Source organism: Tursiops truncatus, chromosome 4, assembly GCF_011762595.2.
Source record: "Tursiops truncatus isolate mTurTru1 chromosome 4, mTurTru1.mat.Y, whole genome shotgun sequence".
In the NCBI taxonomy this organism is placed as follows: Eukaryota; Metazoa; Chordata; class Mammalia; order Artiodactyla; family Delphinidae; genus Tursiops; species Tursiops truncatus.
In genome coordinates this window covers 131,887,397-131,899,905 of record NC_047037.1, presented here as the reverse complement: position 1 = coordinate 131,899,905, position 12,509 = coordinate 131,887,397, and the positions used below count along the sequence as shown (strand labels likewise).

Genomic DNA, 12,509 nt, shown 5'->3' with positions numbered 1-12,509 from the left:
CACAAAAGCTGTTCCTTCTGCTCAGGATTTTATTTTTAAAGATAAACTTGTTTGCACACGTGGAAAAGTATATAAACGATAAATGTTCGACTTGACTTATCACAGAGTGAACATATTCATGTTACCACTACCAGGTCGAGAATAGAACATTATTGCTGGCTCTCCAGAAGATTCTCTCATGTTCCTTTCCAATTATCTCCATCATGATCTGCAAAGATAATCACTGTCCTGACTTCTTACCTCATAGATTAGTTTTATCTGGTTTTCAACTTAACATAAATGGAATCATTCAATATGTATCCTGTTGTGCCCAGCTTCTTTCATTCAGTGTTAAATATGGGAGATCATGCATGTTGTAGCGTATAGCAGTAGTTTATTCATTTTCATTGCTATGTAGTATTCCACTGTATGAATATTCCACTATTCTGTTGACATTTGCTTTCTTTACAATTTTTCCTATTATAAATGACACTAGTATGAACATCCTTTTACATGTCTTTTGGTGCACACACATACATATTTCTGTTGGATATTTTCTTAGGAATGGAATTTCTGGTCGTAGGGCATGTGGATGTTGTCTGGAACACTTTTACCTGCACTCTTAATTTGGCTAACTTCCTGTTTATTCTTCAGGTTTCAACTTACAGGTCACTTCTGCAGGCAGGCAGGCCTATTCTAACCACCGCAGTCCCCCACAAACAATTTTAGATTAGGTCCTCCTGTTGCAGTCTGTTGGAACTCCATCACTGTACTTAGTATAATTCATAATTTTGCAGGTGTATGATTATATAATGCCTGTCTTCCCAGTGGAAGGTATTGGGGCACCGACTTTTTTTTATTCCTAGAACTTTGCCAGGATCCTGGTATATGGTAGGCATTCAGTAAATACTTGTTGCACAAATGAGTGAAAGGTTATTTTTATTTTGAAATGTTGCCAAGATTGGGATGTGCAGTTTATATAGAACACTAATTTGGATAGCTGAGTATCTTTCAGCTGGAATTTTAGTTATTTACTGATACAAAGAAAACCTTTTTCCTTTAAAATAATTTTCTCTTTATGTGTGATGAAATGGAAGGAGTCTTTACCACCAGCTGGTTATATGATCTTGGACGAATCACCTAACCTCTAGTCTTTTTCTTCTGAAAATGAGTAGCTTGGACTGCACGATCTCAAGGATCCTCTGACTAGAGGCTCTCTGCTTCTACACCAGAGCGGTACCTGCATGCAAATAAGTCAGCCACAAACTGCGGTGCATGCAACCACAGGCAAATTGTGTTTCTAGGAAGGTTGTGCTAACTTGTAATCATATTCTTACTGGCTTTCTTCAGCTAACTTGTTTTCATATTCTTACTGGCTTTCTTCAGCTTGGTCTTCTGTATCATCAGCTAAGGAAAGACAGTCTGTTCCCACCTGGAAGGTTTGAGCCACAGCAGAATGTTGACCTTGGATGGCAGGACCTTCAGTGGGTAGCGTAATTATTTAGTTTGAAATATTGTTAATTCATCAGAAGTTAGAGAAATCTACATTTAAATTTAATCTTCAAAATACCATTTAGGTTTTTAGAGAAATGACTTTTTATTTATCTGAATGTCTGAGATAATAAGTTAATTTTATTTCTTTCCATTCAGATGGTAGAGTTAGCAAGGCAGATGTGACCATCGTGTTGCAATTATCCTATGTTTAATAAGCCTGTATTTTAGAGACACAACTCATGAAAATCAAGACATAGGTATATGATTATGTTTTCATCTGAATTTCTGTAGCCTGATCTTATGTTTCTTAATTGCCTTAACTTCTCATTTGAGAAGGGCGGGTGTAACACCAACAATGCTGAGTAATGCCAGCTGTGTCATATGACAGAGTGCTATAAAACAAGCCAGTCCAGCAAAAAAAGGTGTTGAGTAATGTGATAGAGAACAATAGGTGTGTTAAATTTTGATAGAGAACAATTGATATATTTATACTCTGAGTGTTTTCTGTAGTCTATAAACAGATAATCTCCATACCTTCTATTTTCATTACTTTCCTGTAGTTTAAATAGGAGACGTAGATTAGGCCTGCCTTCAGTCATCAATTTGTTCAGTTAAACAACTCTGAAACAGGCACAGAGCTAAAATAATGAATAAGTTGTCTGTATTAAGTTGTGGGATATCACTAGCTTGTGGCTTTACGTAGTTTTAAAGACTTCTTAACTACTTCTGTGATGACAGGTAAAGGTAAGCTTATGATTTTCCAGCTACAAGTTTGACAGGAGGATATGAAAGCTAATTTATTTAGGATGAATGTAAGGAAAACATTTGTGACAGAGTATTAGCAATATTTACCCTTCCTGGGCTCCCCATTCTATAATTGCCGAGTCTGCTTCTTTCCCAATTTGTTATATATCTGTTATTTGATGAATATATGATAGACTTGGGAAGAGCAGGCCATGGGGCCATTCTCAAGGCTGTAGAACTTATTGCTCCCTTTCAAGTTTATAAAAGTCCTAGTGCCCATTGAACTTTTGCCTACTTGGAGGAAAATACCTCTCGGATCACTTAGAATCCCAGTAGCCTGTCCTCTTCCACTGACTGGCCAGGTTATCTTGTATTCTCTCCTCTCTGAATTTATCCAGGATACCAAAGGATGTTGTCAGAATAAATTTTATCTGGGGAAATATCAAACAGACATCAAAAAAGAGAGAATAGTGTCATTGATTCCCATGTATCTGCCAGCCAGCCTCAGCGATTATCACAGACACTTTTAAAAATATATTTGTTTATTTATGTCTGTGTTGGGTCTTCATTGCTGCGCACAGGCTTTCTCTAGTTGCGGTGAGCAGGGGCTACCCTTCGTTGCGGTGCGTGGGCTTCTCATTGCGGTGGCTTCTCTTGCTGAAGAGCACGGGCTCTAGGTGCGCAGGCTTCAGTAGTTGTGGCGTGCGGGCTCAGTAGTTGTGGCTTGCAGGCTCTAGAGCGCAGACTCAGTAGTTGTGGCACGCGGGCTTAGTTGCTCCTCGGCCTGTGGGATCTTCCTGGACCAGGGCTCGAACCCGTGTCCGGGTTCGGATTCTTAACATTGCATTGACAGGCGGATTCTTAACCACTGCGCCACCAGGGAAGTCCAATCACAGACACTTGTGTTTATCTATATCCCTTATCTGCTATTGCCCCCCCACCCCCGCCACCACTGTTTATTTTGAAGTAAACCCTGGACATCATTTAATTTCATCCATAAATATTTTTTGAGAATAAATGTTTATGGCACATATTTTATTTTGCTTTAAATTCTTTTCTGTGACCTGATTCATATTCATATATTCACTAGGAGTAGATTCAGAGGCCCTTCAGATGATCAGTTCTAATGATGTGAGAATATGTTAAAAATATAGCTATAATTATAAATTTATGCTTAAGATAGCTCTGTGTTCTCAGGAAATGCACATTTGCACTAGATTGATGACTAAGATTTAAAGCACGAATGAAAGATAGTGTTGAATGTGACATGAGAAGAAAAGTTTTTCCAGTTAAAATAAGGAAAATAAGGAGGTGGTTAGTTACTGTTGTTGCCTGAGGTGTCACAGCAGTAACTTCAGAAGCCAGGCTCTGTCTTACCTTCCGGGCTTAACAAATGAGCTGAAGACATGTGGCCCTCCTTACCTCAGCTGAACTGCACAAGATCTTGATCGGCTCAGAATGACTCCTAAAACAATGGGCTTCTTGGCTATTCCTACCTACCCGTGGTTAGAAATCAGTCACTTGTAAAAAGAAAGGTTTGTTTTTCCTAGCGTTTCGTTTGTTTAATAACAACATGAAAAGGAGGAAAAAAACCCACTTCTCTTTCAAAAAGCAGTCTGTTGCCCTCATGGAAAGCGTAGTAGATAACATTGAAAGACAGCACTAACAAGAGAGTGAGTAGCCTGAACTTCCGTATCACCACGTTTCCTGAACTTTCATTTCTGCTCGTTGTTTCCTCTGAGCTCTCCACACCCCCTGCCATTTTATACACTCCACAGCTTACACCCTCGTTAGCAGTCATTTAACAGTGCCCATTTTCCCATCCTCACCTTCACACCCCAGGACAGACATGACGTCACTGTGAGGAGCTGTTAAACTTCAATAATGAAGGCATTCAAATGCTGTCAATAGTAAGATAAAATGTTTATCTTTTTATGCATTATTTATTTATTTATTTTTAAGGTTTTTTAAAATTTTTAATTTTTTAAAAAATTTTTTATTTATTTTTTTTTCGGTACGCGGGCCTCTCACTGTTGTGGCCTCTTCCGTTGCGGAGCACAGGCTCCGGACACGCAGGCCCAGCGGCCATGGCTCACGGGCCCAGCCACTCCGCGGCACGTGGGATCCTCCCGGACCGGGGCATGCACCCGCGTCCCCTGCATCGGCAGGCGGACTCCCAACCACTGCGCCACCAGGGAAGCCCCAATTTTTTTTATTAAAAAAAAAAATTATTATTACTACTATTTTTGGCTGTGCTGCGCGGCTTGTGAGATCTTAGTTCCTGAACCAGGGATTGAACCCAGGCCCCCTGCAGTGAAAGCACAGAGTCCTAACCACTGGATTGCCAGGGAATTCCCCTTATGTATTATTTTAAAACTTACGAAACATTCCCTTTTGTGCCAAAATCTCTCAATTTATTTTTGTCTGTTAGATGAATACTTAATCAATAGCTGCAGTGTTTAGAGTCACTGTGTTAGGTGGGCATCGTGTTGAGATATAAAGAAATAAGACTTAGTTTCTATTGCTACTAGTAGACGAGTGTCTGTGGCATAAAGTAAAGAGAAGAAAGATTTCCTTCCAGCCAGAGTAATCAGAGGAAACTTCAGGAAGAAAGCGGCATTTTTTGTTAGGTATTGAAAGATGGGTAATATTTGGAAACACAAAGATGGCTAACAAGTGTTCGGGATGGAAAGAACGTGGTGAACAGCGAAAGAGGGAAGGGAGGGGAAAGAACATGGAGCCTGTAGGAGGGGCACAGGTCACTCATTTTGGCTAAGGCCTGGGATGCAAGGGGAGAGTGTTAAGGGAAGAAGAAAGATGGGGATGGATTGAGTAAAGTCGTTACAAATGCTGTGTTTTATCTAAAGGTTATACACATTATTTTAAAGTGTTATGGCTTTCTTTCTTTTTTTAAATTATTTATTTTTGGCTGCCTTGGGTCTTGGTTACTGCACGCAGGCTTTCTCTAGTTGCGGTGAGCCGGGGGGGGGGGGGGGGGGGGGGGGGGGCGGGGCTTCTCTTCATTGCGGTGCCTTGGCTTCTCATTGTGGTGGCTTGTCTTTGTTGTGGAGCACAGGCTCTAGGCGCCTGGGCTTCAGTAGTTGTGGCTCGCGGGCTCTAGAGCGCAGGCTCAGTCGTGGCGCACGGGCTTAGTTGCTCCACGGCATGTGGGATCATCCCAGACCAGGACTCGAACCTGTGTCCCTGCATTGGCAGGTGGATTCTTAACCACTGTGCCACCAGGGAAGTCCCATGGCTCTCTTTTTTTTTTTTTTTCCCCCCATGGCTTTCTTATTTTAAGTAATCTTTTTACAGTGGAGGAATCTCAAATTATTTTCTAGAATTAAGTTACCAGAGAAATGGGATAATAATTTAATTAGATCCCTCCTAATCATATATTTCTCTGGATTTCATGGAGTTTCATAAAAGAAGGGAATCTTTTTCCCCCAATTAAAAAAATACATATGGGGAGGGAATAAAATGGTATTATAAGAGTTTATCTTCATGCCATTTAGAGAAAAAAGCTTCATAACTTAGGCATATGCACATGTATTTTCAAAGTTATTTTTTACTGGCTACATTAAGAAAAATTTTTTTAATTTTTAAATAATTTCAAATATATGGAAAAGTTGAAGTTCAGTACAAAAGAACTTTTTTTTTCTGAACTATTTAAGACTACTAAGTTGCCAACAAGTTACCCTGTCACCCCCAAGTACTTTATTACATATTTCCTAGAAAGGTATTCACCTACATAACTACAATATAATCATCAAAAAATTAACATTGGTACCTTACTGCTGTCTAATCCTCAGACTCCATTTAAGTTCATCAATTGTCCCAACAATGTCTTTCGTAGCAAAAAAGATCCAGTTGAATTTTGTGCATTTTATTTAGTTATCATGTCTCTTTAGTCTCCTTAAATGCGGAAAAGTTTCTCAGTCTTTGACCTTTATGACCATAAAACTTTTGAAGATGAAGGCCATCTTCATTGTTTTGTAGAATGTCCCTCACTCTGGGTTTGTCTTATGGTTCCTCGTGCTCAGATTGAGGTTGTCTTGGCAGGAATATTACAGAAGTGCTGCTGCGTTCTTTTCATTGTATCCTGTTAGTTGACACAATCTTGACTTGTCCCATTACTGTTGGTGTTCACTTGGATTACTTGGGTTAAGGTGGTGTCTGCCAGGTGTCTCTGGCTGGCTCTTTTTTCCTTTCTAATTAATAAGTGTTTGGAGGTTAGGTACTTTGAGATTATGTATGGTCCCATTGCTCTTCAAACTTTCAGTTTATGGGTTTATTCAGTGGGTTGTAATCTGTTACTCTTATAATTTATTTTGATGCTCAAATTGTCCCAGATTTCACCAGTAAAAGAAGCCCCTTTAAGCCAGCTTCCGCATTTTTGTAACATGCCACCATCATTCTTTGAACACTCCCTTACTTTCTGGTGCAAAAACATGTTATAGGCTCATCTTGTCCCTGCCCTTCCCCTGGAATTAGCTGTCCGAGGAGTCCTAGTTCCTTTTAGTGGAGAATGGTATTGGAAGGCAAGGTCTGGGTGCTAGGTGTGCTGTTTGTTATTGGAGTATTGCTGGTTGTGGTCCTGTCAATGGCTAGAGCTAAGGAGAACATGTAAGTGTATATGATATGCATACATAGTTATACCCACCCATTTATATCTGTGTCAGTCTGTCTCACTAGAAAACTGTGAGTTCATACTGGTAACTCCAATTCTGATCAGCACTGCAGTGTCCTTTCTAGTTTTCTCTCTTTCCATGTTTGCAATTCCCTTCTCTGACAGTGAGAAGCCTACTCCTGTGGTCTTTGATCATTCCCCTGTGCATAACCACTCTCCTGTTGCCGCTGCAGCCTCCTCCACCGTGTGGCTGCCTTCTTCACCCCAGTGGGGCTCCAGCACCCTGCCTGGGGCTCCCTCCAGTGCACCCTGCCTTCTCATCCCGTGCCAGGCCACTCCTACTGTCTCTGGATGGACACCACCCTCCTCACTCAGACTTCATCTCCTGCCCGGCTGCTCCTCCCCCCAAGTGGATGCTTTCTTTCCCCACCTCTGGCTTCAACTCCATGAACAGGGCCACCCTTCTTACTCTACCTAGACTCTCACAGCCTGCAAAGGACCTCCTTCCATCCACCCCAAACCTTTGAAGCGTAAATGGAAAAATAGGTAATCATCTGCAGTCCTTAAATAAAAATATTTAAGAAGAAAACACTTGGTTTTCTTTTATGAAATTGGAAGTGTCTAGAGATAAACGTTCATATGGCTCTGAAATTGCATTCACCAGTTCATTGAACATAAATTACTGAACCCCTCCTGGGTGCCAGGCACTGAGCTAGGTCACCGGGGATAGGACGGCGAGCTAGACAAAGCCCCTTCCCTCATGAAGCTGCATTCTCTGACTCTGTTTAAGCTTAAACAGGTTAGTAGCAACTTAGTAATCTCTCTAAGCCTGTTTCCTCATGTCAAGTGGAAGTAGTCACAATTCTGCTCATGGGGTGCTTGTGGAAATTGAATAACACATGAAAAATACCTAGCCCAGTAACTAGTTAGCTACTGTCGTGATCATCACAGAAACAATATACAAGTACCTCAGCTAAAATAATATTCGTCACTCTAAAAAAATCATTTAAATTTTTCATTTAATATTTTGAGGGGAAACCAAAAAAATTCCTGGCAGGGAAGATGAAATCTCATCTATTCTTTGAATCTTTTTTTTTTCTTTTAGCATACTTTTATCTAAGAGTATGCACTTTAGTTTAAATTGTGTGTTTAAATGTGTCCTGTTTCTTGAGCCTCAGAATATAATACAAGAGCACAAATAACCAGGCAACATGACATTTGTCTGCATGTTTGTATCAGGTGACAGTCTAATAGATGGGTCTTCTTTGGGCCTGAAAGACATGGTAGATTCATATGTTTGGAGCACAGTTAATGAAAAGGTAATTATTATGCATTATTAGAGAGAGAACATTTTGTTGCAGGATAATTTGTTATAAAATGACTTTCTCTTTTCTAAGGGAAGGTGATGACTTAATATTAAAAATATATTTTCTTTTTAACCCTTACTAGCTGCTGGTATTGGAACCCAACTGGTTGCTGCTAAACTGATAGATACATCTAGTAATGTCTATATTATTCTACCAGTGATAGTATTTGAAATGCATGTAACATGTAACCTGTAAAACTCTGGAATAGTATTTGCCCTGGAAGCCATGCCTTCTGTCATCAGAGATAGCAAGCCTCTCTAAGGTTTGCTTTTGTACATGTGGTACTCTTAACAAGGCAGTATTTAGGGGAAGAAGTTCCTGTTTTTCTTTATAAAATATTAAAATTTATGTTGTGATGTTTTCTAGCTGTGTTCCTTGTCACTGAATGTTAGGAGTAACTGTTCCTAAATATATAGTGCAGTAATAATCATAGGAACTCTAGGAATGCAGAATGAAGTTCAAATCCCCGTAACTTCAGTGGCTTGGTGAAATCTTCCTCACTCCTTAACTTCATACTGGGTGGTTTGATAAAGATAAAGACCTACCCCTAATAATGAACATACTAGAAAATTGTGACAGTATCAGCTAATTGAGTGACTGAGTCCTTCAGTCTTGTAAGGCCTGTGCTGCCAGCTAGCAGAGCACAGCTCATTCGAAGGCAGAAATGGGATAACTAGGAAGAAGCATAAGAGTAGATGGTCTGAAAAGAGGTGAGGCAGGCAGAGAAAGTGAGCTGGTCTGTAGAACCCTGGAGAAGAGCTTCAAAACAAAGGAAAAGAGCTCTAATGCAGAGTACTATGGGATATTAGGAAAGCAGTAGACTGAGAAGATAGCCATTTTGTTGGCAATAAATGTCGACAGAGAGGGACTTCCTTGGTGGTGCAGTGGTTAAGAATCTGCCTGCCAATGCAGGACACACGGGTTCAAGTCCTGGTCTGGGAAGATCCCACATGCCGCAGAGCAACTAAGCCCATGTGCCACAACTACTGAGCCTGTACTCTAGAGCCCGCGAGCCACAACTGCTGAGGCTGCAGACCACAACTACTGAAGCCCGTGTGCCTAGAGCCCATGCTTCGCAACAAGAGAAGCCACCGCAATGAGAAGCCCATGCACTGCAATGAAGAGTAGACCCCGCGGGCTTCCCTGGTGGCACAGTGGTTGAGAGTCCGCCTGCCGTTGCAGGGGACACAGGTTCGTGCCCCGGTCCGGGAAGATCCCACATGCCGCGGAGTGGCTGGGCCTGTGAGCCATGGCAGCTGAGCCTGCGTGTCCGGAGACTGTGCTCTGCAACGGGAGAGGCCACAGCAGTGAGAGGCCTGCGTACCGCAAAAAAAATAAAAGAGTAGACCCCGCTTGCCTCAACTAGAGAAAAGCCCGCGTGCAGCAATGAAGACCCAACGCAGCCATAAATAAATAAATAAATTTTAAAAATGTACTATAATTCTGTATCAGAATGTAATTCATTAGAATTTATAACATACTATCGTTCATGTACAGATCATAGAGGAATGGGGAAAGGGAAAAGGGGTAAGTGCAAGAGATAAGAGGTAAATGAGGAGTAAACCAGTCAGCTAAGAGGTGAGTTGGTGGGTTGTGGGTAGGGAGTGGATAAGGGAAGGCAGTAAAGAAGAAAAGAACTGGAAGGGAAAGGATAGAATGAGAAAGAGGCTCATACCTTTCCAGATTTGTAGACCTTAGAATGTAGTATTTGTACTCGTCCATTGAGTTACTAGCTGTGGTTTATGTTTCTTTGGTTCTGTGTTCAATTTTTAATAAGTGTATTTGCTAGGAACTAGGCATTTTCCTTTAAAGCTTCAGGATTTGTTTTTTTGTTTGTTTTGTTTTTTCTGAATAGAATAACCACAACAGCCTGTTCTAGGGAAATTATTCTGTGCGTTATATTCATTAGCAGATAACATTAACTTCATAGCAGGAGAAATAAATCCAGACAAAGGCCAGAATGACGATTTCCCCCCTGCTAGTCTCTGTGGTCAAGTATTGCCATTAGCTTTCATTATTTAAACGTTAGTAGCCTTTTGTGCGTCAAGCACTGTTCTAAGTGTTAGGGATGAAAGGATGAATAGGACAGAATTCCTGCCTTCAAGGAGCAGGCTGGCTAATGAGAAGGACAAGCAATGAGTATATTTTAAATGTTTGGGCAACGTGAAGAGGGAGCTCTGTGAAAGACCTGTGCCTGGAGGAGTAAAGAAAGGTTTCCAGAAAGTGATTTTGTGCCTGTGTTTTTATAGGGTGAATAGAATTTTGCCAAGAGGCAAAGGTTGGGTATAGAGTCTTTCAGGCAGAAAGCCAGATCGCTGTGCAAAGGTGCAGAAATGTAAAAGACCATGCTTGGGCCATAGTGATAGTTTAATATGATTGGAGCCTAAGATGCAGGCGGTGGGAAGGAGAGGAGAGTTATGAAGAATGAAGCAGAAAGGGTATGTTGAGGCCAGATTCTGGAAGACTCTTTGTTAAGGAGTTGGGTGTTGTCCTATAGGGGATATCATAACAGAGAGTGTTCCTGGTATTAGAGTAGGTGAACAGATCAGTGGAACAGAGAAGAAAATTCAAAAGCAACCTCCAAAACATACGAATATTGTTAAAGGTAGTACTTCAGATCTTTAGGAGAGGATGGATTAGGGAATAGATGGGGCTGGAGTAACTTGTTAATTCTTTGGGAAAAACTGTTAATTTACTGGTTTGAAAAAATCTTTTATGCGATGCATTTATGTTAAGAATATCAGGTTTAGATTTGGACATTTTTGCTTGAAACTCTGGCTTTATAGCTAAATAGAATCTGATGTTTCAGGTCCTTTTTCTTACCCTAAAACTTTTATTTATTGATTGATTGATTTTTATAGCATCAGCAGAAAAAGAAGCAATCAAGAGTACATACTCCAAAGTTCTCGATGCCTATGGACTTTTAGGTGTTTTACGATTAAATCTTGGTAAGTAGTCGATATAATTGATCTATTTTTTTCATTTCTGTTTTTGTAATTCTAAGGATTTGAGAGAGACATCTATTTCAGACTCTATATCTGAGCTATAAGTGTGGTAACAGCTTTTAAACCTTAATTAAGCTAATCTTGAGATAATGCTTCTTGCCCGAAAAGGCATGCTACATGCTGGTGCTCTTGTGATTTTAAGTTCCAGAGACAGCGTCCTATTTGAACACTTTAAGAGACTGGTATCAGTTGTCAAAAGAGAAAATCAGGGCATTGCCCTTTTTCCTTGTTTCAGTGCATTTAGGAAAAGATGTCTTAGTGGGAACCACACACTGATTTCCCTGGTTTATAGTGGAAAAGACATCTGCTTTGTATTCAAAAGGTCTCAGTCGAGCCTGTGTCTGCTACCTAGTGTCACCATGGGCTGCAAAGTAACCTTTATGATTCTATAACGGTGTGACTCGGAGCGTGGCCCAAGGACTGGTTACGTTCCATAAACTGTTTTGTTATTGGTCTGGATGAGAAGAGAAGCCAGCACCATCGTGCAAATCAACACATGGCTTCCTTCATTGATAAAGTCTTACTATGGAGAAAAAAAGAAGTCAGCGAAACCAAATGGTAAACTTAATGATACCATTTTCTGTTCTAGGAGAAGCACCTTTTCTCACCATGAACTGGTACCTGTGAACTGGTTCATGGGGCATACTTTGAGGAGCTCTGGTCTATCAAATGGAGATTTGCCATATGTTTTGAATCTATCACGTGTAAAGTACTGTGCCTAGCTCTTAGCTAATACTGTCTTGGGTCATCCTTGCAGTCCAGTGAGATTTGTTTTAATCTTATTTTCTAAGGGTGGATATCTCAGGTTGGTTATGTTAACACAGTGAAGTTGGTCTGGATAATAAGTAGTGGAGGAGCCAAGGCGCAGGGTGCTTCTGCCTACGTTAAAGCCCACGTTCAAAGTACACCACTGCTGGTGGTTAAGAATCCGCCTGCCAATGCAGGGGACACGGGTTTGAGCCCTGGTCCGGGAATATCCCACATGCCGCGGAGCAACTAAGCCCGTGTGCCACAACTACTGAGCCTGCAAGCCGCAACTACTGAAGCCTGCGTGCCTAGAGCCCGTGCTCTGCAACAAGAGAAGGCACCGCAGTGAGAAGCCCGCACGCTGCAATGAAGAGTAGCCCCTGCTCACCGCAACTAGAGAAAGCCCGTGCAGAGCAACAAAGACCCAACACAGCCAAAAATAAGATTAATTAATGAATTAAAACAAACAAAAAAACCAAAGTACACCACTGCTGAATTCCACCTTCATACCCATTGCACAGAATTTTTGTCAAAACTAGATGA

The 12,509-nt window shown here is 41.0% G+C and overlaps 1 protein-coding gene across 10 annotated transcripts in view; it reads left to right on the top strand.

Annotated features, from left to right (window-relative positions):
* The window catches only part of SYNJ1 (synaptojanin 1), an 89,099-nt gene that overhangs the window by 12,465 nt on the left and 64,125 nt on the right, over window positions 1–12,509 (top strand). For 9 of the 10 annotated variants that reach the window (XM_073804451.1, XM_073804450.1, XM_073804449.1 and 6 more), the window contains one exon: window positions 11,076–11,162. The exons of the other annotated variant lie outside the window; for it this stretch is intronic. In XM_073804451.1, the coding sequence (XP_073660552.1) occupies window positions 11,076–11,162 (87 nt within the window). The remainder of the gene's footprint in view (window positions 1–11,075; window positions 11,163–12,509) is intronic. 10 annotated transcript variants of the gene reach the window in all.